General features: G+C 36.9%; 2 protein-coding genes across 2 annotated transcripts; one reads left to right on the forward strand and one right to left on the reverse strand.

Annotated features, from left to right (window-relative positions):
- The first annotated feature begins 3,935 nt into the window (after nt 1-3,935).
- LOC123533865 (potassium voltage-gated channel protein Shaw-like) lies at nt 3,936-13,753 on the forward strand. The gene is made up of 2 exons (XM_045315808.2): nt 3,936-4,983; nt 12,123-13,753. Exons 1-2 carry the CDS (start codon nt 4,369-4,371, stop codon nt 13,239-13,241), a joined length of 1,734 nt encoding a protein of 577 aa, XP_045171743.2. The 5' UTR covers nt 3,936-4,368; the 3' UTR covers nt 13,242-13,753.
- Nucleotides 13,754-14,153: 400 nt separating this feature from the next.
- On the reverse strand, nt 14,154-26,920 carry LOC123533866 (deleted in malignant brain tumors 1 protein-like). Its single transcript, XM_045315809.2, has 6 exons — nt 26,316-26,920; nt 25,060-25,413; nt 24,273-24,417; nt 23,446-23,642; nt 15,779-15,926; nt 14,154-14,694 (listed from the first exon to the last, which is right to left on the reverse strand). Exons 1-6 carry the CDS (start codon nt 26,749-26,751, stop codon nt 14,511-14,513), a joined length of 1,464 nt encoding a protein of 487 aa, XP_045171744.2. The 5' UTR covers nt 26,752-26,920; the 3' UTR covers nt 14,154-14,510.
- Nucleotides 26,921-27,301: the final 381 nt, after the last annotated feature.

A 27,301-nucleotide genomic window follows, 5' to 3' on the forward strand; every position in this document is an offset into this window, starting at 1 on the left:
AATTAGAAATACCTTAAAATGACTTCTTCTTATGAACCGCTTGAAGAATTTACATCAACCTTGGTCTGTAGCATCATTATAAGGTCCTCTCTCAAGTTTGTTCAAATGGGGGCACTTGGCCCCTTTTAGGGGCTGCTTGAGCCAAAATTAGAAGTACCTTTAAACTACTTCTTCACATGAACCGCTGGAAGGATCTTCATCAAAGTTTGTTTGTGGCATTATTATAAGGTCCTCTCCTAATTTTGTTCAAATGGGGCACTTGGCCCTAGAACTAAAAAAGGAAATGACTTTAAAAGACTTTCTACTCATGAACCGCTTGATGGATCTTCATCAAACTTGGTCTGTAGCATCATTATGAGGTCCTCTCCCAAACTTGTACAAATTGGGGCGGTTGGTCCCCCTTTTAGGGGCCACTAGAACAAAAATGTAAATGCCTTCAAAAGACTTCTCATGATCTGCTTGATTGATCTCTATTAAACTGGATTTAAAGCATTATTTTAAGGCCCTTTACCAAACTTTTTAAATTAGAGACACCTAGCCCCGTTTAGAGCTAAAACTAGAAATACCTTTAAACAACTTCTTTTATTGAATGGCTATATGGATTTTCATCAGACTTGGTTTCTAGGATCATATAAAGGTCCACTCTCAGATTTGTTCAAATGGGGGTAGTTGGACCCTTTTAGGGGTTGCTAAGGCTAAAAGTAAAAATACATTTTAATGACTACTTAACATATTCACCTGAAATTCTAAGAAAAAAGATGTGCAGAATTCATATAATGTTTCTGCAAGATTTATGTCCATTGTGTCATAAGACGTGGGTGATGCTGAAAAAACAGTTATTTTAAGTCTGCAGCATATCCATCAAGTTATAAGAGATAATGTGAAAATTCATCAAAATTTTAACCAAAGTACGGACACAGCTGCAAGTAGGATGGCTCTCCTTACACTTCATATGGAAAAGCTAAGTCTTTCCATGTTCTTTCTTCTGAAAAAGAATTGCTTCCTCTTCTGTGTTAATATACAGTCAACATTTGTTCGCTCGAACTTGGATAATTCGTGCACCGCCCTTCACTCAAACTCGTCGTCAGGTCCCAGCAAAGTCCCTGTATAATGTATTTAGTTCGATGACTCAAATTACTGATGTCAAACAAATTTTTCTAGTCCCGTAGAGTTTGAGCGAAACGAAGTTTGACTGTATGTGCAAACCTGTTTGCTATATTTAATACTGATTGAATTGCAGATTAGAATCTTACCCTGAGAGCCCATTCACAGTCGAGAAATGCTTCGGGATATTTGCCCAGTTTGATGTAAGTTTGTGCTCTGTTTGTGTACAATACTGAGTGGTCTTTAACCTCCCTTAAAGCCTGAAAATCAATGATGTGAACACTATACTGAAAACTTATAAATTTAAATGTCCTCAGAATTATGTGTACTTTCAGTTGCTTGGATTGAATGTTTCTATGGAGAATTGTGCACTGTTTAACAGTAGCAGTTCTGAATCACTCAATGGATCTTCACCAAACCTGGTCTGTAGCATCAATAGAAGGTCCTCGCATACATGTTTGTTTAGTTTTGGGTGTTTGGCCCCTTCTAGGGCCAGATGGTGAAGGTCCTCTTCAGGTGAGCGACTTGGGCCCTTTGTACTAGTTTACCAGTATTCAGCTAGTTTAACACTTAATCATGCTGGACACGATTGATTCTGCCTTTGCGACCAGTGTAGATCATAATCAGCCTGCACATCCATGCAGTCTGATCAAGATCTGCACATTTCGATATTCAGTCGGTATCTTTTAGGAAAACACCCCTTTAAACAGTTAATGGTACTGTCCAAATTGAAAGACAGCCAAGTTCATTAAATTTAGCAGGGTAAGGGTTAATAAATTCTCAATCATAGTATGGGAGATCGCACAGAAAAGACACTCGTGTATTATTCTCCTCTATATATTATTCTAAAAACTCAAATTAACTGGTATTTTCCCTTGTAAATTGTAATTATTTTGGGCACAAAACGTCAGTGTTGACCGTCTTTGACGGATTATCATAAAACTTCCAGCAGGATATCTTTCGATGGCACAAAATCAACATTTCCCAGAAAAAGATTGAAGAAAGAAAGGTTTATTGGATAGAGTTTTACAGTTGTTGTTGTTGTGGGTTTTTTTGCCATAAATTGACATACACTGTAATTCAAGATATTCAGACATAAAAAAAGCGAAACACTGTCCCTGGAGACTTTTAGAAAAATGTATGTTTTGCAAGGTTAGTTGAAATGTTTAAAGAAAACGCTGTTACGGATTTGACGGATCAACAATAAGGAAGTAAGTAACACTTTGTCAGTTGTCTGTTGCATTTTATCTATGCATCATCTAATGTTCTAGTTTTTAATTCGTCTGAATTCTGTAGATAGTCAGTACAGAGATGCGGCGCACCTCGTCCGGGTTTTTTTTTCTATTTAAATGCATGCTTTGGAAAAACGGCCGCATGTTTTGATGGTACTTACGTCTGTCCGTCCGTCTGAATCCTGTTTCTAGTCCGGAGCGTTTTTACACCGTTTGCAGATCCAAACACCAGACAGGTACACATATTGTTGCAAGTGTTTGTCCTTAAGTCCTGGGTACGTGCGTGTCGAAATTTATTGTGTCGAGTTAAAAAATTTATCGTGTAATTTCCTACACTGATATTTTGACCGGCGGGTTTTTAGCTCGACTTTTCGAAGAAAATGTAGAGCTATTGCACTCGCCCCGGCGTCGGCGTCGCCGTTGGTTAAAGTTTTTGATAAAGTCAAATATCTCTGTTACTATCAAAGCTGTTGACTTGAAACTTAAAATAGATATTTACTATCAAAGTCTACACCAGGAGAAACAATCCCCATAACTCTGATTTGAATTTTGACAGAATTATGCCCCTTTTGAACTTATAATTTTTGGTTAAAGTTTTTGATAAGTCAAATATCTCTGTTACTGTCAAAGCTATTGACTTGAAACTTAAAATATTTATTTACTATTAAGGTCTACACCAGGAGACACAATTCTTATAACTCTGATTTGAATTTTGACAGAATTATGCCCCTTTTTAACTTAGAATTTTTTTAAAAAAAATTTGATTAAGTCAAATATCTCTGTTACTATTAAAGCTTTTGACTTGAAACTCAAAATAGTTATTTTCTATCAAAGTCTACACCAGGAGACACAATTCCCATAACTCTGAATTTTGACAGAATTATGTCCCTTTTTAACTTGGATTGTTTTCTAATTCAGAGTCAAGCACTGAGAAAAGTCGAGCACGCTGTCTTACGGACATCTCTTGTTATTTTTAAGTTAAAAACAACAGCATTTATTTCATTTCCATTTTAACCTTATTTTAAATCGATTTACACGGTCCTTTTTTGATTTAGAAAAAGCCAACACATAACATCATATATACAGTACAAACTGTTTGATATCGCTGAACTGTCAGAATGCAGCATACATGTATTTATGTTCAAAGCCGTTTTCATTATTTTCTCAGATCTACGGAAGCGCGAAAGTGCTAAAATCTTTATTACGCATGTTGCCGAAAATATATATCTTCTAGCTATAGCAACACACTTCTCTTCAGCCTGTCGAAATTGCAGCTTATATTTCCGTTTTAAATAATTCTTTGATATAAGAATTATGTGACTTGATTTAATAAGTTTTAATAAAACATCCCTTACTTATCGACAACAGCCACAGAGTCAAATTTAATATTTTGAAAAATGCTATTTTTCCAAAATGTATTTGAAATGTTTTCATGTTTATCAGACGTGATTCTCGCAGGCGAATACTTACACAAAAATGTTTAAAAAATATTTTCCGAATCATTTTCCTTATACGTGTGTGATTATTTGTGCACGGAGATAAAATAGTAACCTTTATACAGGAAAAGGCTTCAATTATTTACGTCCTGAAACACTACACACGATGCATGTACACCAATAACGACATGATAGTTTTGAAGTTTGATGATATTTTAATGAGTGAGTTTGATAGCCTTGGATAAATAGTAAAACGAACTTTGGATGGACTAAATTTAGATAATTCCTAAAGGTACATATCGTATTAAAAGACTCGTAATGATTTTGTTCTTTTGTGGTACAATAACGTCGAAAAATGTGCTCCTGTTTTATGTGTTTCTTAAGTAAGTTGAAAAGGAAACAACGTCAAATACGCCAAACGTTACGCTATAACCAATGACGTCATACTACACGCCGGTTAAAAAATTTCAAAATGGCGACCCATTTTTTGAAACTAGGCACGAAGAGAAAGAATCGTGTTTAAATTATAAAAAAATGGAAATAGCTGACGAAGAATATGTTAGGACATGTGGTGAATTAACTAGACTAAAATAAAAATGGCATATCTTTCGGTTCCAACACGTCATGGCAGTTTATTTCAAAACGACAAGACAGCTGCGAAAGTCTTTGAGCGTAAACGTGCACAGAAAACAGACGAATATTACAACCGACACACCAGAAAAAGCTTTTCAGACGACGGCGATAGAGTCACGATCAATGTCGGCGCCAAAATATTCAAAACTCGAAAATCAACATTAAGAAATGTTCCAGGGACCACCCTATCCTGTTTAGAAGAATCAAGTGAACATTATGATAGAATTAATCAAGAATATTTCTTTGATAGAAATCCTTTTTTATTTACATATATCCTTGATTACTATCGTACTGGTAGCATGCACCTCCCCCGCAATATCTGCGCATTATCGATAAGGGAAGAGATCAAATTTTGGGAACTTGGCGACGGCTGTATTTCCGAATGTTGTCGAAAGTTTTATTTTGACGAACTGGATGACTACACCACGTATGAATTAATCAAAGATGAATTCTACAGTTTACCCACATATACTGGCAGTGAATCTGATAGCAGCTTGACAATAGAAAGCAGATTACAAGAATTTAGAAGACGAGCCTGGGTATTCATTGATAATCACGAGTCCTCAATTCCGGCGAAGGTAATATTCTGTTTCTTTTGTTGTCAAAAATATTGTTTATATTAAATTTTTTTCCCTTAGGTTACCTTCTACCAATAATTTGTCGAAAGAGAGCGTAGTCACTTCAATCTAAAATTTACAGGCTACTTTATAGCGGAAACAAAAATATATTGTTACTAACTGATCCAAATTATTCGCAACAGTTTTTCGAGAATTTCGGCTTTACTTTGCAAGATCCAGATTTAACTACATCATCCTAAAGTACCGATTAGGCATCCATCCACCGCTTTATTCTACATGTACTAAACCTATATATACTGACCATTATTACTTCTCCAATTTTTTAGTCTTTATTTCCATTACTTTAAATAAGTTAGACATTTATAAGTAAAACCATCTCCACCATACATCTTATCTTTTAGATCGCCATATATCTTATCTTTTAGATCGCCATATATCTTATCTTTTAGATCGTCATATATCTTGTACCAATATTAAATATGCAGTGGAGAGAATGCTTTCAATTCAATGCACTTGTCAATACTATGTATAAAACTGTTGGACTGTCATTTGTTATGCCATACTGTACAGATGAATAAATCAATCCACTTGTCTATACTATGTGTAAAACTGGACTGTCATTTGCTATGCCATACTATATACATGAATAAATCAATCCACTTGTCTATACTATGTGTAAAACTGGACTGTCATTTGCTATTCCATACTTACGTTAAGATGAATAAATTTGTTTAAACCAACTACATCATCCTAAAGTTCTCTGAGGATGGTAGTAGGATCTTTTTGAATTTTAAAAATATCTTTAAAAATATCATTTTAAAAGTCTGGCAAATTTACAATCCTGAAAAAAAATGCATAGAAAAATTGCTTTTATGCCACTAAGATATCCTGACTTTTTAACAATCTGTTCAGGTAGAATTAAAGAAAAAATGATGTAAAACTGATAGAAGTTACGGGGGATAATACACCGCCATGACAGATTCGAAACTAATCAAGATATTTTAAAAATATCCTGTTACTACCCTCGGAGAAAGCAAGGGAAATCCTTGTTAGTATAAACTGCCTTCAAGATTTTAAAATAATTTCACACAAATGTTTCTTGAGTGAATCTTTACTATGATTGTTCAAGTTATTGTGATGCTTCAAAAATCGTAGCCAACAAATTTCTTCAAATGCCGTCAGCTCTAAAACCACTATAAGCACACTAGTATTCGACTACCTACCCGCGTGAGCGATATACCGTCCTCGTGTGATTTATATACATGTAGTTCAGGTATTTATTCCGTATTTACTGAAGATTTGAAAAGTTTTAGTATTATATGTGTAAGATCATACCTTAACTTCTCGCATATTTGCATATTTTTGTTTTCAAAATTGCTACCAAGATCCATCCACATAGACCCGTTCTTGTGTGTACTTACCAATTGAATTGCGACTTCAGAAGCAGCAAAGTCTGTCAGTACGTGTTGTCTTGTCTTGTTTAAAATATTCACCCATCAAGAAGATAATAAGTCGGCTGTTCCACTAATATTTCATTGCAGCGGTGTCTACAGATAGAAGTATTGCCTGTAGACATTGTGACGCTCCCTTATGCGGGCAGACCCAGGGAAATTTGACATTTTTCCTTTTCCCACCCTAGAGCAATGGCAATTTGTCAAAATCCCCACAGTGGGAGATGCTTTACATATCAAATGACCCGTAGATGGGCTTTCATGGACATCCATGAATTTATATAAGGTAATTGCTTTTTCACATACAGTCCTTAAAAGGTAATAAGTCAGCCAGTTTCAATTCAATTTTATTACATTTGTATATTAAAAATTTCACATGACAAAGTCATGAAATTGCCTCTGCCTCCTCTGCCGTCCAAACCTTGATATACTAACTGTGATACCTGAAACAGAGGTCATTTCCTTTTTTGGAAACTCAGTTAAAATTGTACACAAAGTCAATGAATGTTTAATATAAATACATTTAAAGAAGAGCATTGCCTAATGGGGGCAGATGCTAACACTCGACAGTGTTTGCCCATAAAGGACAAGGTCACCTGGGGGTCAACTTTAAGTAGGTCAATGTGAAGGTCTTTCCCCAAGGGTTATTGTGTCCAAATGTCATTCAAATCTTTTAAAATATTCAATATGCTTCGAACTCGAGAGAGCTTATTATAAATAAAATATTTACAAAAATAACCCGTAAAAGCTGCAACTTTATGACATCTTATCATAACATTTACCAGCCATTACCTTATACACTGGTAATGCAGTACTGTACTACATAATAATATTACATGAACATTGATTACCGGACCCAGAAATATTTGACTGGAGTAGGGGTGGGGGCACCAGTCTAGAACAGAGATTAACCGCGAGGCGCATAGCGCTCAGAGCGGGTAGGTATTGGAGGGGGCCTCTGTCCATATAACGGGGGTGGGGGGGGGGGGGGGGTCTCTCCTCTGGATATTTTTTTAAATACAGGTATGAAATGGTGGCCTCTGGTGCATTTACTGGTGGGGCACTCCCCTAATTATAGGAGGGTCACAGGCCCGGATCCAGAAATATTTGACTGGGGGCAACAGTCTAGAACAAAGAAGCCCCCCCGGAAATGTTTGAAATACAGGCATGAAATGGTGGCCTCTGGTGCATTTTGAGGTAATGGAGGGGTTACTCCTCTCATTATAGGGAGGTCAAGGGTCTCCCCTGGAAATTTTTTAAACACAGGTACGAAATGGTGACCTCTAGTGCATTTACTGGTGGGGCACTCCCCAGAGATATTTGACTGGGAGGCGGCACCAGTCTAGAACGAAGATGCTATTGCCGAGGCGCATAGCGCCGAGAGCGGGTAGGTACGGGAGCGGGGACTTTTGCACGTTAGGGGGTCAGGGATGTCTCCCCACTGGAAATCTTTGAAATACAGGTATGAAATGGTGGCCTCAGGGGCATTTACTGAGTACTCCCTTCATTTTAGGGGGTCACGGGGGCTCTCCCCATGGAAATTTTTCAAATACAGGCATGAAATGGCGGCCTCTGGTGCATTTTGAGGTAATGGAGGGGTTACTCCCCTCATTATAGGGGGGGTCAGGGGTCTCTCCCCTGGACATTTTTTAAATACAGATATGAAATTGTGGCCTCTGGTGCGTTTCTGGGTCTAAATGTTGAGAAAATATTATTCCTTTGCCAAAATAGTAGGGTGCATATTTGATGAGTACAGGCAACTTCTCAGCCAACCGGGGGTGGGGGTGGGGGTGGGGGTTGCATGTGCCCCCTTGGCCCGGCCCTGGAATCTTGAGGTCCGCTTACCGGACCCCTAGCCACTTCCTTCTTAAAATCAAATTTAGGGGTTGGGGGATTAGAGGGATAAGAATCTAATAATAATATTTAGTTTTGCCTAACCCGTGAAAGAACTCTGATCTGAAGAAAAACCATCACTTGACATGTTCACTAGGTTAGTATGTATGAAATAGGGCCTGAACTCATAACATTTCCCTCGTAACATAGCGAAAATACGTGACAAAATATAAAACCATAAGGCATAAATTGGTATCGGGCCTAAGAATATAAATGAAGGAAAATAGTCTGCCTGCAATTCTGCCATTTTTGTCCCCCCCCCCCCCCCCCCGGGGGAAACATTGATAGGTGCATTACTGGAGATGTAAATTTGCCTTCCCTTTTGTTAATGTCTGCTACTCGAATTTTGGCCAAAATTTGGGGATGGGGGTCCTTCTTGTCCCCGCCCCCGTTCCTACGCCCCATTTGAACCGGAGAGACCAAGGACCGTAGGCACTGTAGAAATTGAAATTGCCGGAGACTGACAGTAACAACAGTGTTTCATTGTTACCCCCTCTAGCAGGTATGCTGGTTTGTCGGACAAATTCAAGCTTCAAGAAATTTGTTATTATTGAAATGTTGGCAATACTATATACTTTTTGTAGTTTGGCGGGCCTCATTGATAAAAATCCTGGATCCACCCTATGCTTGTTCTAAGTAACTATTTTTATATTATTTCAAAGTTATAACGGCTCGTCTGATACTTAAACTTTATTAAAATATCATCTTACCTGTTTTGGCGTCTGTCGTCATGTTGTGAATTCATGTATTGCAAATGGTGATTATGAATCTGAAGCCGGGGAGTAAGTTGAACTATAAACACACCAATCTATGTATATTGTATGCACTTGTAAGTAAGTCGCGTAATGAGCACTACCTTAATGGAGGATGTGCCTATAAACAGTGGCGAATATTACCCGATACGATATAAGGCAGCCGAAGCCTTCCCTATACATGCGCAGAACAGGAGAAGGGGTCCGAATTCCCTGTTGGGAAGAAAATGGAGGTTTTACCATATGCACAGGTGCACGGTGCGCCACAAGTTTTGTCGTTTTTAGAAAAAGACTGAAGGAGAAATAGAAGAAATACTCCAAGAAGAATAGACGATAGAATGTGTAGGAGAAGAGGGTGGGTGTTAGGGAAGGCTTAATACTGGTGAAATACTGTCAACACGGTCCACTCTCACTTCGTTATATCTTAAAAGTTAACATTCTAATCATATAGATCTATTAAAGGTCGGGGTTCACATGATGTACTCCATCATCTAGTTCTTATAAATTACCACGCTCCTCGCGTTCCATTGCGCTCATTTAGTGTACCGTAAGGGGAAGTAATCGCTGAATGTTCATTGACATAACGAGGACGAATCTATGTGTAAACGGGCAGGTATCTTTGTTTATTTTCATCAATCGTCAGAGGTATCATCAAATACAGCGAAGGGGTGTATATAATTGAATTTTTATCAACAAAACGAGGACGGTATCGCTCACACGAGTAGGTAGCCGAATGCCCAGTGTGATGAGGATTTTGAAATAATTTCACAGAAATATTTTCCAACTGGCCCACTGCTAAATGTTTTAAAGTCAAGTTGCAAAAAAAACCCTCTGCTTGATGAGTGTGCTCCAATATCAATATAGCTCTAAAATAAGCAGGCAAGTTTTCAAAGAACTGTTACATATTACAGCTGTAAAACTAGACGAGCGATCTGGAGCCTCATGACCCACGTGTTTCTAAATAGGTTCAGTTTTATTTTAGCATGACCGGTAAAACCTATTGATTTGTATACAAATAAAAATAATACATTTATAAAGTTTAAGAGATCCTTTAAAACAAATCCTTTAAAATATTTGAAAAGGCTATTGACTATATAATATGAATTTGCAAGTTAGATAGGAAAATGGCTCTCTGAACCTTATTATACCAACTGCGCGTGAATAAGTTAACTGGGCTGCCCACGGAGCCTCAAAAAAGTTAAAGAATTAAGCAGTAACTGTTAGACAGAAACCATTTTACAATTTACATTAAATACTAAATATAAGCATTAAGTACTGGGCACAAGCACGGTGTAGGTCGATGCGCCATGCTTAGCGTCGAATGCTAATTGCCAATGCCAAATACTCTATGCCAGATGCTTCAAATACCAGACCCTACATACCATATCAGGGTTGTAGTAATGCTAATGCTAATGCTAATGCATTAATAATGCATTATTTTTTTCACATAATGCCAAGTAATGATTAATGCCACAATTTTAGCATTAAAAATAATGCTAATTTAATGCCAAAGTTACGGTAATGCTAATGCTAATGCTTAGCATTACTTAGGCATTATTTTCTGTATCACTGGAAATCCCAGGTTCAAGTTAACTTGGTGTGAACCAGATCAGATCCAGAGATATACCACAAACCTCAATCTGAAGGACATAAAACACAATCCAAATGTTCAGGTATGCACAATATTCTGCCTAAATACTGATAAAATTTAAATCATATATGGGCCATCTAGGTATGAAACATTTTTGAACATACAATTTTACCTAAAACACTAGCACTATTAATTTTGTCTGTAACCAATTAAATATACACAGTGTATCTAATGCAAATTAATGCTTTGAACTATACATTTAAAACCTGGGACAGCTCCAAAGTGCAAATTTATAATTACGATTAAATTGTGATATAATTAGTTTTGTCAACCAAAATATCAAACAGAATCTATTGTTATCTTTTGACACCTTTTTATCAATTAACAGTATGTCACTGATAGTGATGTTAAAGACTAGCTTTTACATGTCAAATAGGCTGTTAGGGAGTCATTAAACAGGTACTTGACTTTCAACATAAGTGTTTTTTTTATAAAGTAATGGTAATGGTAAATGAAAAATTCAGATATAATATAAGAAAATAGAGAAAAGTGGAAACTTCACAGAGTCATGCATGTATTTAACTATAGATTACCTAGGTAAATACTGTAAAGCAGACTAAACGCTCAAATCTTTGAGCAGCTCATGTTCATAAAATGCAACAGTGATAAACTATAATACATTAACAATTTCAAGCACTGGAGACATAGACAGATACAAAATACTGTAGAATTTAAATGCTGTGTTTCTTATGGTGCTGTTGGATCATTTCAAGTATTTCATACAAATTATATATAATCCCTAGTTGGTAGATTTGATTCATTACAAATGATTGTTATGTGTTGCTGCTATGAAATAAACAACTAAACTAATTAAATGAAAAACAAACAACAACTTGAACAAATAGTGATTCGATTATAACATACAATGATTCACAAAAAGTAATGCTAATGCTAATGCTAATGCACCCTATGTAATGCTAATTTAATGCATTATTTTGACAAAAATGAGTAATGCTAATGTTAATTTAATGCCGATTTTTTCTAAGTAATGCTGATTTAATGCATTACTTTTGCAAGTAATTATTAACTACCCTGTACCATATACAGTATACTTAATGCTGAACAAATGCTAAATGTCAAATATCAATTGATGTTTTACCTGTGTGATTTGACTCGTTAGCATTAGCATGTTCCACGAGTCATGTAAACATGGTAGCGAAACCACTTAATCTGAATCGTTCAAAAGAAACAAATTTTGTAGCGGATGCCAATTTCTGCTTAAATTTTACCATCAAGAGGCGTAACAGAACTTATACAAATGCAATAATGCTGTTCAGCTTAAAGGCCGTTTTTTATGAAGGACACTGACAATTTATTGAAATTTAATCTATTTGAGCTGTTTCAAAAATTTGATCACGAGTATAATATTGAAATATAATATTTTCTTTTCAGGTGTTTGCTGTAATCTACTACGGCCTCATCATCTTGACAATATTAAACCTTTTCATCTCAACAGTGCCGTCATTGAGGCAGCCATTGCAGAAGCACGTGCTCATAAGATCAGCAGACGACATTGTACCAGAATTCGAATATTTAGAGAGCATCAATGGGACCATGAAAATTCTACTCTCGACGGACCCGCCGGACAGTTTGGTTATCATAGATGTTATCTGTCTGATCTTTTTCACAGCTGACTTTATATTTCGCCTTTTTGTAAGTCCGTCGCTGAGACAAAGTTTCAGGAGTTGGTATACCCTACTGGACATACTCTACCTAGTTCCGGCATGGACTAAATTATTGATCGACGTGTCTTCTCCGTTCTTCTGGCAGCAGGGATCCAAGAACACGACTCTCTTGATAATTCTTGACGCAATGGTAGTGTTAAGAGTTTTCCGAATATTCAGACTTTTTCGCCATTACCGTGGATTGCGCGTTCTCCTTTTGGCAGTTAAAGCGAGCGTTAGCGAGCTAATGCTACTAGTAGTGTTTGTATTATTTTCGTTAACAATATATTCTAGCCTTGTGTTTTGTGCAGAACAATACAGCGATAACCAAGACGGCGGAAGTGATACTTTTCATAGCATTTTCTACGGACTGTGGTGGGCGTTGATAACCCTGACTACTGTCGGATATGGTGACATTTACCCTCTGACGACAGTAGGGCGAATAATCGCGTGTTTGTGTGCAATTACCGGTCTATTGATAATTGGTATGGTGGTGCCCATAATCGCCGGCAACTTTCATCTTTACTACGGATTTCGTCATGCCGGTTGTGAAGATTTCGAACTATACAAACCTGACTTCGTTCCAACAGAAAGTGAAAATCCTCTACCGGATATAGAATTCGATAATTTCATTCCAAAGGATCGTCGGCTATCAGCACGACCAGCAAGTGCTGATCACATAATCGAACCGTCTAGATCAGGAAGTCAAAAAAGTGTCAAAGGTTTACATGGACCAATTCAGTTGCAAGATCTGAAGAATTTAGAATTCAGAGCTAAATATCCGCGTAATGGGAACTCAACAGCGATTTCCCCTGAAACACCGGAAGTAACGACCAGCCCGATATGATACAAAGCTCCTAGACGGAGAATATCTGTCCACGACATACGCGATCTGCATAGTGACACAGACGACACTGCCTAATGTAACAAGGCAGACGACATAATTTTATATTCTCAAGTTTATTTCAAATGACTGCATGTTTCTTCTTACTGCAGGTTAGATACTTGTTCTATAGTGCCTAAGTTTTAACATTCTGTTTCTAGCATTCGCTTTAATATGTTTGTGTAGTTTCGTATGTAATATTGTTTGTTATCCTGTAAGCCAGATAAACTATGGAAATGGCGGCATTCATGATAAGATGCACCCGTATATCAGAATGTGTAGTACGATTGTTTTATTTGACCCGGAAACACATCATGTTAAAGGTATAAAAATTAAATCTTGTCTATTTCCTGTATAATTATTTTTTTATTATATAACTCCTACTATAAATCGCCTTTACATCTTTTGAGCTATTGACTGGTCTGTTGTTCAATACTAATGTTTGCTGCATTTAAGAAAATAAAGCTGAACATTTATTTCTGATGTCATGTAATAAAACACTTACTGTATGGCTTTCGGGTCAGTTGCCAAAACTATTAAACTCCTGTCTTTTGGATTTCGAGTAATAGTTTTGGGTATTGACGGGCAAGCCATTCAGTAATCCTATGATATAAAGGTCATGTACATGATTTCTTATATAAATCGCTTATCTATACTTTGTGCTGTTGAACGGACAAGTTTGATGATCTAAAGCAAAACAAAAATAAAAAAAAGCCTTTGAAAATTATTTCTCATGTTCGAAACACTGCAAAAGTGTCTTTATGTATCCAATCCAACGATGGGCCTATGCTTATTACCTATATAGCCCTTTTATGCTTTAGACATTTAAAGTTACCAGCTGATCGTTAGAAATACTGACCAAGACAAATATAAAACGAAGTTTTATTTTCAATTAATAACTGATGAAAAACTTTTGCCTACGTCATATTATGACTGCCATTGGTAAGGAGGCCAAAGGTAAAGGTCTGATATATCAGTAACTTGAGAGCTTGTTGGTAAGTTTAACGTTAATGCCGCCTATTGATACAAATTACCATTTTCGCAGAAGTAGTAAAAAACAAAATCTAACGAAAACAACTGTAGCAAAAAACTCTACATTTATGTATTTTGACAAATATTGAAAAAAAATAAATTCCAAAACACTCAAATACGACAACAGTAGATTATCTACGAGGGACTATGTTTTTCGCGGCGAACTTCTTTCGTCATTTTGACAGACACTTCCCATGCATGTTATTGACAATACAAAATGACATCCGAATGATGAGTACAATTCTGATTAAAGTAACTTGTTGTGTAAGGCGACCAGTCACAATCAGCCGGGCTGGTCTCGTTTCCGTAATCGCAATCGTACAAGCCATGAATCCACACTGGTCCGCTCGTCGTCTCACTTCCGGCCAGCTCAAAGGTAGTATAACTGCGAAAAGAAAATTACTTTCCAAACAGATCTGTTATGTTTAGATCTTATTTTTCTCGCAGATCGTTGAAATTTTAGAGCGCTTAAGATACGAGGTTGCGGTCACTAATCGGGACATACATTTCAAGTACTTTCAGGATTTTACTTTTGAATTTCTTTAAATGCGTGAATTAAATGTAAATGGCCTATCTTACTGAAAATGTTTGACCTGTAGTGAGCTGGTTAGAAATCCAGAAAGAAGATAAAGGTCTGAATAAAAATGGTCAAAGTTGTAAAAATTAAGGCGTAGGAACTTCCTTTGTACAATGGACTTAAACAAGTTCTATAAGTAGGATTTTTTGTTTGATTAGTTAAGAAGGTAGAAATAAGTTTAGAGATCTAGATGTCTTAACTTCGTATCAAGAGAGAGAAGATAGTTCTTTCTTGCATACCAGACGAGGATTTCTGGTATCTTTACCGGTGCTGGAAAATTCCATCTTACACCCCGGGGTGTAAGATGACTCGTGCTGTGAATGACGTATAACGAACACTTTACATATATGTAGAAGATTTATGTTTTATTTTAAAAACGGAATAAAAATTCAATACCTTGACAGTTCCTATTGGTTCCTGATAGTATATTTCTCGATTCAAATCACGTTATTTTACCAAAAATTCATAACGTTACGCTGTAACTGATAAAACAAAACCGGAACTAAACATTGTTGTTTGTTTTGAAGCGTCATGACGTCTTTCCTATTTACGGACGTTGGTTTCCCGCGCTTTGTTTAAATACACTGCCATAAGAAATAGTTCTAAAAAGAAAGCCGTTAGATTGATTTTATTTTTATTATTATTTCTTGAAATCGGTATGCAGAAAAGATTCTGTCACTGGTTATGGGGTGCAGATGGAAATATCCGGCTCTCGGGAAAATGTTTAGGCGGTAACTCGGCTGGGAGCCTCGTTACGCCTAAACAGTTACCCTCGAGGCGGATATCCCTTTATGCAACTACAACCAGTGAAAGAATCTTATAATGTGATAATTTAACAAGAACTTTTTCGTCTATGTAAATAACAACAACAATAAATAAAACTCACACTTACTTCAACCCAAAATATCTACAGTATAAAGGCCCATCTTCCCAATAGCCGCCACCGCCACAGACCGTCCCCCATGTTCCAAGCAGCCTAACTTCTAGTCTTCCCGACGACGAGTTTGCTCCGTCGGCAAGTTGAATTGCAAGGTCATCATCTAAATAAAAATTTTATATACAGTACCTGGCTATATAATAATTGAAATTAAAGATAGACGACGATTTTTCTTACAGAACATTTTAGCACGTTAACATATCACCGCGATATAAAAGGTTTACATCGCAATGAAACACCGTCATGACGTTAAGGTCGAACTGCACACCGCAAACTGCATTTTGCATTTGGCGATTCGAATTGAAAACAGATTTGGAATTGCAAACAGTTTTGTATTTTTGCCATTTTCCGCGGAAAGAACAGCAAGAAGTGAGTATTTCCCCGTCGAACTGCACAAATTAGAAAACTAAACCTCAATCTGGACTAACTCGAAAAGGAGAAAATGATTCGTTCTACCTCTGAGACTTGTCTTACAATGTTAAGTAGTTTTGTACACATTCATTGTTGTTTATTTTTTGGTTTGTTTTTCAAAGTTAGAAAATGTGAATTTAATATAAATGTTACCAAATGAGAAATAACAGGTAAAATATATACTTTATTTACATATTTCAATTGTACGTCTTAGAAAAAACAACTGTTTCGTGCGGGAATCGTGCAAACTGCACGGGTTTTGGTGCTATGGGCCATACAAACTGCATTTGAAAAAAAGGTAATTTTATATTCAAGATGGCGGAAATACTTTGAATAGCACAAACCTTATAATGCTTCGCTGCCATTCATAAAGATTTTTGAGATAAATCAGAGAGAAGCTATCTTTATCAATTTCGGGACTACAGTTTACCTAAAATTGTTATTGGAACAATTAATTTTTACCCTGACGTCATTTTACTTATCAACATTTTCACGAAGGAAATCCAGTCTACACGAGCCTGATACGTTTCAAAATACCTACTGTAAGTAAGGGGAAAATTCAGATTGCACAATTTTAGGTAAGGCGTAACCAATGGGTCTTGGTTTAGCGTAACTATCATTTTTGAAACCCAACCAGGCTGGGAAATACTAACAAACTGTCAATAAAAAACAACAACAATTTTTCAAGTTTTACATAACGTCTTCTTTGTCGACACAAAATACTTATTAAAAAAAAAAGTAGGGATAACTGGATCTATGATAGAAAAAAACACACAAAAAAAACAACTTTTTAATAACTCTTAAACATGGCGTTCTTCTATGAGCTGTTACACTCAAGACTATTATACTATTTTAAACAAATGTTGCTTTTATAATAAGCGCACATTACTTAAAACCGAGTTATTATAGAAGAAATAGTTTGTTCTATATATCTGTTGTTTTCAAAAATGTTTTATGAGCTTATAAAACCTATCATTCCGGTATCGCTAAATATAGATATAATTAGGTACGGGTCAAGTCATAATTATCAACATAAGTTTATTTATGAAGTGGACACTTTCTTAATCATTTTCAATTGATTACGCATTAAGATCGAGAACTTTAGTCAGATTTGCATACACAAAACGGAGTATTGCTTTCAACATATACACCTTGACAGAGCATTTTAAAAACGTTTTCTACACGTTTTTGATAACACTAAAACAAGAAAAAGTGTTCAAAAATAGTTTTAAAAACATTGAAAAAAATTATCGGCATTGTATTTGCCAAACCTTCATGTAACTGTTCAAATTCAGTTTTTGATATTATATCTGAAAACAAACGGACGCTATTTCCCGAGCGAAATTATTCGTACGACGTATTACCACCCGAGTGTATAAATAGTGTTAAAATACGGTTTTGGTATAAATTATTTCGATTCTAATATACCAGTAATCTAAAACCGTAGATAAGATATAGTAGCGCTCTTTCTTGGTCGCAACAAAAACATTGACGTCACGGCACTGTGAATGCTGCTTACAACATTGTTCATCTTTTCGTGTTCACGACACTGTGAACGTTGCTTTCTGAACATTGTTCATCTATTCATGTTCTATACACTGTGAATGCTGCTTACTGAACATTGTGGAACTTCATCTGTTCGTCTGCATGGCACTGTGAATGCTGCTTACTGAACATTGTTCATCTATTCGTGTTCACGGCACTGTGAATGCTGCTTACTGAACACTGTTCATCTGTTCGTATGTATGGCACTGTGAATGCTGCTAACTGAACATTGTGGAACTTCATCTATTCGTGTTCACGGCACGGTGAATGCTGCTTACTGAACATTATGGAACTTCATCTGTTCGTCTGCATGGCACTGTGAATGCTGCTTACTGAACATTGTTCATCTGTTCGTGTTCACGGCACTGTGAATGCTGCTTACTGATCATTGTGGAACTTCATCTGCTCGTCTGCATGGCACTCTGAATGCTGCTTACTGAACATTGTTCATCTGTTCGTGTTCACGGCACTGTGAATACTACTAACTGAACATTGTGGAACTTCATCTGTTCGTGTTCACGGCACTGTGAATGCTACTAACTGAACATTGTGGAACTTCATCTGTTCGTGTTCACGGCACTGTGAATGCTGCTTACTGAACATTGTTCATCTGTTCGTGTTCACGGCACTGTGAATGCTGCTTACTGAACATTGTTCATCTGTTCGTGTTCTCGGCACTGTGAATGCTGCTTTCTGAACATTGTTCATCTGTCCGTGTTCACGGCACTGTGAATGCTGCTTACTGAACATTGTTCATCTGTTCGTGGTCTCGGCACTGTGAATGCTGCTTTCTGAACATTGTTCATCTGTCCGTGTTCACGGCACTGTGAATGCTGCTTTCTGAACATTGTTCATCTGTCCGTGTTCACGACACTGTGAATGCTGCTTACTGAACATTATCCATCTGTCCGTGTTCTCGGCAATGTGAATGGAGCTTACTGAACATTGTTTATTTGTTCCTGTTCACGGCACTGTGAATGCTGCTTACTGAACATTGTGGAACTTCATCTGTTTGTGTTCTCGGCACTGTGAATGCTGCTTACTGAAAATTGTGGAACTTCATCTGTTCGTGTTCTCGGCACTGTGAGTGCTGCTTACTGAACATGGTGGAACTTTATCTGTTCGTGTTCACGGCACTGTGAATGCTGCTTTCTGATATGTTCATCTGTCCGTGTTCAAGACACTGTGAATGCTGCTTTCTGAACATTATCCATCTGTTCGTGTGTATGGCACTGTGAATGCTGCTTACTGAACATTTTGGAACTTCATCTGTTCGTGTTCTCGGCACTGTGAATGCTGCTTACTGAACATTGTTCATCTGTCCGTGTTTACGGCACTGTGAATGCTGCTTACTGAACATTGTTCATCTTTTCGTGTTCTCGGCACTGTGAATGCTGCTTACTGAACATTGTTCATCTATTCGTGTTCACGGCACTGTAAATGGAGCTTACTGAACATTGTTCATCTGTTCGTGTTCACGTCACTGTGAATGCTGCTTACTGAACATTGTTCATCTGTTCGTGTTCACGGCACTGTGAATGCTGCTTACTGAACATTGTTCATCTGTTCGTGTTCACGGCACTGTAAATGCTGCTTACTGAACATTGTTCATCTTTTCGTGTTCTCGGCACTGTGAATGCTGTTTACTGAACATTGTTCATCATTTCGTTTTCACGGCACTGTAAATGGAGCTTAGTGAACATTGTTCATCTATTCGTGTTCACGACACTGTGAATGCTGCTTACTGAACATTGTTCATCTGTTCGTGTTCACGGCACTGTAAATGGAGCTTACTGAACATTGTTCATCTATTCGTGTTCATGACACTGTGAATGCTGCTTACTGAACATTGTTCATCTGTTCGTGTTCACGGCACTGTAAATGGAGCTTACTGAACATTGTTCATCTATTCGTGTTCACGACACTGTGAATGCTGCTTACTGAACATTGTTCATCTGTTCGTGTTCACGGCACTGTAAATGGAGCTTACTGAACATTGTTCATCTATTCGTGTTCACGACACTGTGAATGCTGCTTACTGAACATTGTTCATCTGTTCGTGTTCACGGCACTGTAAATGGAGCTTACTGAACATTGTTCATCTATTCGTGTTCACGGCACTGTGAATGCTGCTTACTGAACATTGTGGAACTTCATCTGTTCGTGTTCTCGACACTGTGAATGCTGCTTACTGAACATTGTTCATCTGTTCGTGTTCACCGCACTGTGAATGCTGCTTACTGAACATTGTGGAACTTTATCTGTTCGTGTTCACGGCACTGTGAATGCTGCTTTCTGAACATTGTTCATCTGTTCGTGTTCTCGGCACTGTGAATGCTGCTTACTGAACATTGTTCATCTGTTCGTGTTCATGGCACTGTGAATGCTGCTTACTGAACATTGTGGAACTTCATCTTTTCGTGTTCACGGCACTGTGAATGCTGCTTACTGAACATTGTTCATCTGTTCGTGTTCACGGCACTGTAAATGGAGCTTACTGAACATTGTTCATCTGTTCGTGTATATGGCACTCTGAATGCTTCTTACTGAACATTGTTCATCTGTTCGTGTGTATGGCACTGTGAATGCTGCTTACTGAACATTGTTCATCTATTCTTGTTCACGGCACTGTGAATGCTGCTTTCTGAACATTGTTCATCTGTCCGTGTTCAAGACACTGTGAATGCTGCTTTCTGAACATTATCCATCTGTTCGTGTGTATGGCACTGTGAATGCTGCTTACTGAACATTGTTCATCTATTCGTGTTCACGGCACTGTGAATGCTGCTTACTGAACATTGTTCATCTGTCCGTGTTCAAGACACTGTGAATACTGCTTACTGAACATTATCCATCTGTTCATTTTCTCGGCACTGTGAATGCTGCTTACTGGACATTGTTCATCTGTTCGTGTTCACGGCACTGTGAATGCTGCTTACTGAACATTGTTCATCTATTCTTGTTCACGGCCCTGTGAATGCTGCTTACTGAACATTGTTCATCTGTTCATGTTTACTGCACTAAATGAATTGACTGAATATTGCTCATTTTCATGTGTTCACCTCGCTCTGGATGCTACTTACTGAACATTGCTAGTGTTACACTATTACATTAATTACTGAGAAGCGTCCACTGGACAATTCTCATTTAAGTAGTGCCATGACGTTGTGATCCACTGTTTTTACTACCAGCTGAGTACGGTCTATGAAAATTTCTGACTAGTGTGTTTGAATTTATGGGAAATCGACGCAAAAAGATCGTTTATTGCCGAATAAATTATCACTGTTCTCAGATTAACACAGAATAAAAATGTGCACACTTTTTATGTTCATTTCTAATTTCATCCATGTATATTCGTTATCGTTGATACATGAGCTTTTTGTGTGTTTGAAATTGTTTTGAAAGTTCACCGAGTCTCAACGTAAGCGTTGACCGGTGGCATAATTACGTGCGAGCAGGTCGCTTTTTGCGGTGGTTTTCACCAGTCAAGGTAATGTTTTCTTTCGTAGTTTTTTCATTACTAAAGCTTTGTTATTGGGATTTGGCCGAGGATGACCTACAATGAACACGCTTTTATGGGGATGTATCGAAATTTTCATATCATTTGTAGTTTTTTCTAACATTCAGGAAATATTGACTAAACACACGTATTTGACTACCGCCCCTTAATTTTCTCGCTGTAAATGGATAAATTAGTGTTAAAATGTCTCGTATTTTCGTCATACAGGTATGATATACTCACTTTAACTGATCGGTCACCCTTGTATGCAGTTTCAAAAATACTTAGCCCGGCAAAACCCGGCCGTCGGCGAAGGTTTTGTTTTACGTACGAGTAAAATGACTTTTGTCCACTGTCGGTTCATGAAAAGTCGTGAAAATAACGTTTTTCATAAATTCCACCTGCTCCTACTTACGCATTTTAAGTTTTGTGAACCACCGACTCGGACGTAAGACAAAGCCTTCGCCGACGGCCGGGTTTTGCCGGACTAAGTATTTTTGAAACTGCATAGAACGGTGACCGATCTGTTAAAGTGAGTATATCGTACCTGTATGACGAAAATACGAGACATTTTAACACTAATTTATCCATTTACAGCGAGAAAATAAAGGGGCGGTAGGCAAATACGTGTTTTTCAGTGAATATTTCCTGAATGTTAGATAAAAATACAAATGATACGAAAATTTCGATACATCCCCATAAAAACGTGTTCATTGTAGGTCATCCTCGGCCAATTCCCAGTAACAAAGATTTAATAATGAACAAACTGCGAAGGAAAACATTACCTTGACTGGTGAAAACTACCGCAAAAAGCGCCCGGCTCGCACGTAATTATGCCACCGGTCAACGCTTATGTCGAGACTCGGTGAAGTTGTTATACACAAACAAAATCAGACGCATGGCTTTAAAACTGATTCGAAATTTAAAGATATCTTGGATGAATTATAGGCCTATAGATCATTATGATAATCTTTAATAACACTTTAAATTTATCATTGAAGTTCTGTCCCGTTTCTGAATCTTTTCTCTGGCACCGATTGCAATACGGATGAAATGACCCAGTGTTTTTCCCAGAAATCGATGACGTAACACAATCTTGTCATGGCGAAGATGGACTGAATACTGAATCGGTTGCGAGTAAGTTTTCTAACAAATTAAAAAGATGTAACCAGATACTTATCTGCCTATCATTGTTTTCATCCTCGGAATTTTTAGTTAGCTTGTGCAGCAACAAGGTTATATTCATAGAAACATGGTGCTTGAATAGGTAACGAGTGAGTTTTCAAGGCGTATGGAGTTTCTATTTCTAGTGTTATTTCTTTAATCGCGGGAGTTTGATTTAGATTGTAGAGTAACATGTTACATAGTGTCTTATTATTAGAAACGTGTCTTAAAGGTGGCCAATCACTTATGAGCAACATTGTATGACATTTTTCAGTTTTAATATATTTTGTTAGAGATTTATCTAAGGAATAAAATGACATAGTACATAGAATTAGATCCGTATTGGAAATTTAAAATAATATTTTTTATTACTTTTTATGAAATTTTGATTTTTTTTTAAATATTTTTTTTATTTTTTAAAAGTGGTTTATTTCTTTTGATTTCAATATAATTTCTAGGTTTACATTTGCATTTGATAAAAATTAGGATATTGCAACTACCTGAAACAAAAGACAAGTTTTAGAAAAATGTGTAGCTTTGGAATTCATCTGTTTTCAATCTATCTTGGTTACATAACTAAGATAGACAAAGGGAGGTAATGACAATTTTATAATCTTACATTTCTAATTAATTTTGGCAAAATGTGTACTTGTAAATATAAATATTTGACAAATTTAATACAATAGTGCTTATATTCTTATCATTCGTTAGGCAAAATATGTTTATTTAATTTATACTTACACTAAAATAATACTATATCTTGGTTGGGCAACCAGGATAGGAAAATCAAATTTTAAAAAAAAATTGCCATGAAAATCTGATGTGTATTAAGGACTCGGTGAACACAAAAATGCGTAAATGATCAGTTGGTTTAGTTTTGAATAAATCCATTAATCTGATTAACCACCTTTAAATATGTAAGGATTTAGTGACAGAATATATTAAAGTAGCCAGTATGGCGTTAAACCAACTTATCTCTGAATAAAAAAAATTTGATATGTACCTGTACAGTCCAAGCCAACGGTTCCAAATTCTGCAAACTCATCGAAATCGGGATCGCTTTCTATTTTCCACATATAAGCATTGCATGTTTTGTTCGAGTAACAAAGAAGGTCGTATTCCGTGTCATAGTCCTTCATTAGACCTTCTGCAATCGTCGGTATTCCAAAATAATCTCCGTATATTGGGAATCCGTACATTCTGAAATGTATGTATATAATATTGAGCCGCGCCATGAGAAAACCAACATAGTGGCTTTGCGACCAGCATGGATCCAGACCAGCCTGCGCATCCGCGCAGTCTGGTCAGGATCCTGCTGTTCGCTTTCAAAGCCTATTGCAATTAGAGAAACCGTTAGCGGATGCGCAGGCTGGTCTGGATCCATGCTGGTCGCAAACCAACTATGTTGGTTTTCCCATGGCGCGGCTCATATTCATTCCACAGTGTGTAATCGGCAGTGCCGTAACGCGACCAAATAAAAGTTAAAATGCTTGGGAAAATTTACTTTCTTTTACATCGATGAAAAATGGATCCATCCATATCCAGCATTCCTGTTTTGACTGATTACTAGTATTAAAGATTGTACACGGTGAATTCATATTTCGCTTATTATCCTAGTTGAGAACCCAGCCGGCAACCTACTAGATAATTATTGAAGCTACGTCGCAACTTTTAATAACAAATGACGAGGTCACCGCAAGTTTAATTACAGTCTTTTAAGTTATCCAGGAATAGTAATGTGTTTGCCATTAAACAATAATGGACATATTGCTACTATTTATGGTGCAAAATGACCATTAACTTTAGTTACGGCTGAAAAAAAAGACTTACGACAGATCAAGGATGTCCCGACAGATAATCGTTGCGTCGATTACCGAGACTGAAAATCCATACACCACTCCCCAGGTGCCTTTGTTGTAGACTTCGAGCCGACCGGAAGTAGCGGTACCATTCACAAGTCGGAAGTTCCATATGTCTGAAAATTATCGATTTCAAAGGCATTGAGTTTTAACACAATGACTGGAGTATTTCAAATATTTAGTAAAAACAAGTACTCAGTCTGAAACATTGCAAAATGTACTACTTCCGTTTGGTGAAAACATTTCCTTTTTACTTGGATTTTATCACGGATATCAATTTTCATCATTATCAGTTTCGTCATCAATATAATCAGTTTGATCATTAGCTTCCTAACCGGCATCATTGTTACTGTCATCACCGTTTTTGTCTTTTTCGTTGTCAGTATCATCATCATCATCATCATCATCATCATCCACAGCTATATATATATATATATATATATATATATATATATGTACATTATATACAAGGTAACAGTGTGGTAAGTTACCACGTTCAACAAGGAAAACATGCTTTATTTTTATTACAGTAGATCTACATTAAATTTTGAAGCACTGCAGTGGGTTCTGTTAAAAATATAAAAATATACAGAAACAAACAAGATACATATTATTCAGCTGCAAGAAATGTCATTGCGTTCAAAGACGTAATAAAGCAGATTAATGACAGTGTTTTCGAGAGGATTTTTATGGACATTTCGGTTTGAACTTTATTCACGTTTAGGACAAAGTCATATCTGTTAAATTTATTTCCATACCTGGGTCAGCTGTTGTTGTGGCGCTTTCTGTCGTCTTCGTAGTTGTAAGAGGAGCTGTGGAGCCTTTTGTCGTCTGCGTAGTTGTAAGAGGAGCTGGGCCAAGTGTCGTTGTGGAGCCTTTTGTCGTCTGCGTAGTTGAAAGAGGAGCTGGGCCAAGTGTCGTTGTGGAGCCTTTTGTCGTTTGCGTAGTTGTAAGAGGAGCTGTGCCAAGTGTCGTTGTCGAGCCTTTTGTCGTCTGCGTAGTTTTAAGAAGAGAACGTGTGACAGGAATGTTACTTTCTGCCGTTGCAAGAACCAACGGTATCCCAACCAGCAGCGTATCAGTGCTCTCTGCAATGTGCAGTGGTGTTCCAACTAAAAAAACATTTCAGCAAAACTAAACGGCAGACTTTTGAAATATTTCTCAAATACATTTCTTGCTTATAACTTCAATTTGACCTGGCCTTATGTTCACAAAACATGGTTTTGTTTCAGCTGAATTTGATATTGAAGTTTTAATAGTGAATTTGACTCGAACTTCAATTTGAGTCTGACCATTAATACTGAATAGTCACTCGAAAATAGTTATTAACATAACTATAATTTTAAACATGCAGTTAAGATATAAATGACAAAAAAAAAAAACATTATCAAAATCAGATGAAGCCTAAATAACATGAAATCTGGTTTCAATTCAAAATGCAATTGAGTTTTACTTCACCAAATACAGCGTTCTTTCTGTGTCCTTTAGAATGTCAATAATACACCCAACTTTAAACAAACAAAAAAAAAACTGACATAAACATACCCAAATAGTCATTCAAGTAAAAAGGTGTTCATTATGGCCTAACAGTACTGAAAGAACCAGCGCGAGAGCCATTAGAGGTCTAGTCGCGTAATAGGGGACAGGTTATTGAACACTAATTTTCACTAATGATGGCCACAAAGCAAGTGAGAACAATTGCGGGGGCGCGGGACGAAAACTTGCTATTTAGTGGAGATGCGTAGCGAAAGCACGAGATTTAGTAACTGGTATGTCGAGTTTTCACCCCGCGCCCCGACATTCCAGCTACTAAATCTCGCCCCGCGATCTCGCTAATTATCGTGTTTTGATTGTCTCTTTAAAAAGGGACTTGTGATCCTTTAAAAGCAAACACATTCTGAGTAAGAAATGATAGTCATAACGTAAAGAATCCGTAATTGGAAAGAACATAATTATGAAAAAAAAGTAAAATTATGATTATTTTTAAGTTGACGATTAGCATATTTTTGTTTACCTAAGCTGTAGAACCGGTTTCCTGACTTATCTTCAAACACACATGTTAAGCTGGAAGCATTTGGACTTCCATGACACTGGCAGTGAGTCGTCAATTCGTTATAGATTAGACTGTCTCCTCTATTTCTACACAGCTGCAGGCAAGCGGCCAAACTGGGCACGTTGTCTCCAGCGTCCGTGATGTCGTCTGCGCAGTAATGATCATCCATCTTTAAATCCCGCTGAAACTTGGTAACCGTAGCATGAGGTTGAACACTGGTCAACATTATTTGGACATTGGTCAGCCTGCAAAGTGCCACTGACATGCAAGCCAATACAACATATACGAACAAAAACATATCTTTAGAAAAAGAATAAAAGCATATGATATTTAAAAACAAAAAGTATATATATTTTTGAGTTCCGTATTCACTAAATATCCAGTTTAGATATGACATTCATCGCTTTCAATTCAGTTTGTCCACATCCACTATCGGGTATCTATCAAAGACTAGGCTATGGATATTCTCTTTGAATAATTTTGTCTTGATTATGTTCCTAATTTGTCAATTACCATTCCATTTGAAAATATTTATACTTGCCTTTATCATTCTATACTAATATTAATACTTAACCCTTGTTATTCTCGACTAATCAATGCTAAAGTTTTACCAGTCGTCAGAAACGTACTATAGTTCAGCAGGTCGGCCAGTTTACCGTGAAAATAAATAGCGTCAATATTTCCATTCTAATAGAGACCTCTTTGTCCTGAATAGGAGAATGGGTCAATTATGTTATTTTCAATTTCTTCAACGCTTAGATTGTCATAAAAGGGATACATCTATAGGTTTACATCATTTTATGTGAACTTTCATTCATTATTACTTGTGCATGTGTAAAAATAAAAATAAAGTTATGACCGTGTTCTAGGCAGTAATCACTTATAAAATTACTAACTCAGTCCGTAATAAGCTCTTTAAAACGTTAGTAACTTAATGTAAGGACTTG

The sequence above is a fragment of the Mercenaria mercenaria genome, chromosome 12, assembly GCF_021730395.1.
Source record: "Mercenaria mercenaria strain notata chromosome 12, MADL_Memer_1, whole genome shotgun sequence".
Classification (NCBI taxonomy): Eukaryota; Metazoa; Mollusca; class Bivalvia; order Venerida; family Veneridae; genus Mercenaria; species Mercenaria mercenaria.

What these genes read in the sequence shown, in the direction of transcription:
- LOC123533865 (XM_045315808.2), top strand. Translation starts at nt 4,369, where the DNA reads ATGGCATATCTTTCGGTTCCAACACGTCATGGCAGTTTATTTCAAAAC. An exon ending in AGTCCTCAATTCCGGCGAAG is followed by an intron (nt 4,984 to 12,122) that starts GTAATATTCTGT and finishes TTTTCTTTTCAG; the next exon opens with GTGTTTGCTGTAATCTACTA.
- LOC123533866 (XM_045315809.2), bottom strand. Translation starts at nt 26,751, where the DNA reads ATGTCATATCTAAACTGGATATTTAGTGAATACGGAACTCAAAAATAT. An exon ending in CGGGACATCCTTGATCTGTC is followed by an intron (nt 23,643 to 24,272) that starts GTAAGTCTTTTT and finishes CATACATTTCAG; the next exon opens with AATGTACGGATTCCCAATAT. An exon ending in TGTAGATATTTTGGGTTGAA is followed by an intron (nt 14,695 to 15,778) that starts GTAAGTGTGAGT and finishes TTCTTTTCGCAG; the next exon opens with TTATACTACCTTTGAGCTGG.